This window comes from Botryllus schlosseri, chromosome 10 (assembly GCF_051294905.1).
Source record: "Botryllus schlosseri isolate E-star chromosome 10, Bs_hap1, whole genome shotgun sequence".
Classification (NCBI taxonomy): Eukaryota; Metazoa; Chordata; class Ascidiacea; order Stolidobranchia; family Styelidae; genus Botryllus; species Botryllus schlosseri.
In genome coordinates, this window is record NC_137245.1 from 2,477,277 (window position 1) to 2,480,115 (window position 2,839).

A 2,839-nucleotide genomic window follows, 5' to 3' on the forward strand; every position below is an offset into this window, starting at 1 on the left:
GGACACCTTACAGAAGCATTGAAGATGAACGCCTGTCCTGGCTCTCAACTGACTTTCTTACTTATATGGAAAGCTGGAAACATTCTGCAGCTTCTCGGCCACTTGCAGGCAAAGTCAATAGAGAGATGATGCTTCTGTCCAATGCCACAAGAAATGGACTGCAGATCGCAACTCTCTCCATTGTAGCCGTGATCAAATTGGTACTCCAGAGTGGGGCGGAATATGTGTTGCCTCGCCGGATCAATCAAGATCCTCTTGAGGCATATTTTGGTAAACAACGAGAAAATGCAGCTCGCACCCGAAATCCTTCGGTTTCTGCATTCATGTCCAATAACAAAAATATAGCCGTGCAGAAAAGCGTGAAAAAATCCCTTTGATCTCCAAAATTTGTATTCTGTTGAATACTTTTGATTGCGTTTCATGTGTTATCACTAGGGCGATTTTTTTACCCCATAAAACTATATTTTTACCTCATTGCATGCAAATTAGGTGTTTTCACACATGATGATAGAATTGTACTACTTACCTTGATTCTGGTTGGAACCGTCTGTCCTTACAAAGTAGTTTCGCCTGAAAAAATTTTTTGACTCAAAAACTGACACATTTTTACATGAAAAAACTATATTTTTATAAAATCTGGCCCTAGGAAGAATTCCAATCTACATCACGCATGGTAGAAATAATTAAAATTTGTTGTAGTACAGTCTTGCTTCAGTTAGGATATTGCGGTACTTCAAGAATCAACATAGGTTCGCCGATAGCGTGTGTAAACATCTACGATACAGACGAAATGTAGGTTGCTAGAAAATATTGAGTTTGCGAACAATTTTGACAATTTTTAGACTTAACGCTACAACTTTGACGTGTCAAAAAATATCGCCCTAGTTATCACTTATCAGTACAGCAGTACAAGATACTTCGATGGTGCAACACCGGTGTAAACTACATTTGGTTTTAACATGTTACTATTTTGAACACAATATAGTCACAAAATGGCAAAGATATTTATTCATCATTTGTTGTATTAGTGGGAATATTTCTTCAGGTTGTCCCGCAGAACTACATTTGGTTTTAACATGTTACTATTTTGAACACAATATAGTCACAAAATGGCAAAGATATTTATTCATCATTTGTTGTATTAGTGGGAATATTTCTTCAGGTTGTCCCGCAGACTTGCTGATGATGATGACAGAGTGCCTGTACGTGTACGACAGTGAATATAAGCCCTTGCACGAATATACTTCCGTATCAGAGCTTCCACCACATGTCGGTCTCTTTCATTATAATATTGCGCCCAATCTGTTCTACACAAGATAGTGCGCATATCAATAAGTCTGGCAGGCAACTGTTTACGAAAATTGTATTCCACTTGTTTAAACATACGGAAGTAGTCATCTCTTGGGACTATCAAACTTCCGCTATTTCTTGATTCGTACTCCTCTGGCAGGCTACCGTTTTTTGAAATTTGATTTCGGCACCATTGATTGTCCTCCCCCTGAAATTTCTTCAACCCATATCGAAGAGTTGCCCCGGCAAGGTACTTCAATACCTTTTCATCATCGGCCGTTAAACCAATCTCCCGACGACACTTGCTTTTCTTCCAAGAAAGCTGTTGCTGGATGATAGTCGGGCAGCATTCCTTTAAAACGCGTTTAATAGACGTCTCCTGAACCAAATTATTCGAATAGTGCTTTTGAAGTTTCCTCGAGTACTCGAGCATCATCAGTTGCTTCGTATGGCACTCAGCTACACAGCACACATCTTCGAGAATTTGGTCTTGGAGAATGGTTGGTAACTCAATATCCAATTTTTTTTTAGCTTCATCCAAGGCTTTTCGACAGTAGGTCTTATCGCAGCCAACCAAGACTTCAACGACATTGCAAAGTGGATTTGCAGTGTCTTCTGCAGAAAGACCAGACCCTGGGTCCTCTATACAAATTTCTTCTTCCTCTTCGTCCTAAAATCGAAAATATTCGGTGAATGTAGGTAGTTGCATCCTTCTACGGTCAATAAGCGCAATGAGAAAGGTACAAAAATCAATTAGGAACAGATAATATGAGACGGCTAAAAATAGAATGGCCAGCAACTGTAGCAAGAGCACCAAACCAACCAAAGGGTAACAGTTGGTATTATCGGTACTGGTGTACGCCATACGGTATCAATACTCGTTGTAGACAACAAATTTACAATATTTTAGCAATCGACGCCTTCGAATTGTTGCTAGTTAACGCATATACTCAGTACTCACATTACAAAACAATTTCATAAGCTCCTCATCTGATATATCCATCGTAAACATTAATGAAAATCTCCGGCAGTAGGCAAACTATAGGCAAATAACGCTAAGTTGTATCAGACTGTTTCGCGGTACCGTACGACCACTAGGTGTTGCTGTCCCGCCATAGTTGACAATGGAGTGTAACGACTATCTTATAAAGGCTATGCTTTGACTAGTTACAAGATGTAAGATACAATGTATGTTGGCCACACATGATAGTCCTAATAATACGCTTAAGTCCAATTCACGTTGACAGAGTCAACTACAACAGTAATAAAGCCGTATGTGTCGTGTTACAGTCTCCAGTTTCAAGGCCAAAATTTATGCTGTACCGAGACCGAATTTCCGAGGCTGCTGTTCTTAGTTCTTCAGAATGATGTTTTGGATTCAATATGACAGGCCCAATCAATGAGATAACAATTGCGTATCTGTCCGAACTCGTTGACCTTTCCAATTCGGTTTACGCTATCTCTCGAGGAATAGTCATTTCCATTTCTGCAGATAATTAGTCAGGTCTAGTGCGAACATGAACCGTGTTGAATCTTTGTTCCGTACGCC

General features: G+C 39.7%; 1 protein-coding gene across 1 annotated transcript; it reads right to left on the reverse strand.

Annotated features, from left to right (window-relative positions):
• Positions 1–1,063: 1,063 nt before the first annotated feature.
• Positions 1,064–2,591, reverse strand: LOC145447821 (uncharacterized). The gene is made up of 2 exons (XM_080326096.1): positions 2,252–2,591; positions 1,064–1,960 (listed from the first exon to the last, which is right to left on the reverse strand). The coding sequence occupies exons 1-2, from the start codon at positions 2,300–2,302 to the stop codon at positions 1,142–1,144; spliced, it is 870 nt and encodes a 289-aa protein (XP_080182222.1). The 5' UTR covers positions 2,303–2,591; the 3' UTR covers positions 1,064–1,141.
• Between the last annotated feature and the right edge of the window lie 248 nt (positions 2,592–2,839).

Bases quoted from the DNA above. Each gene is read 5' to 3' on its own strand.
- LOC145447821 (XM_080326096.1), bottom strand. From the start codon at position 2,302: ATGTTTACGATGGATATATCAGATGAGGAGCTTATGAAATTGTTTTGT. The intron at 1,961-2,251 runs GTGAGTACTGAG...TTTCGATTTTAG, and splicing joins TTATGAAATTGTTTTGTAAT to GACGAAGAGGAAGAAGAAAT.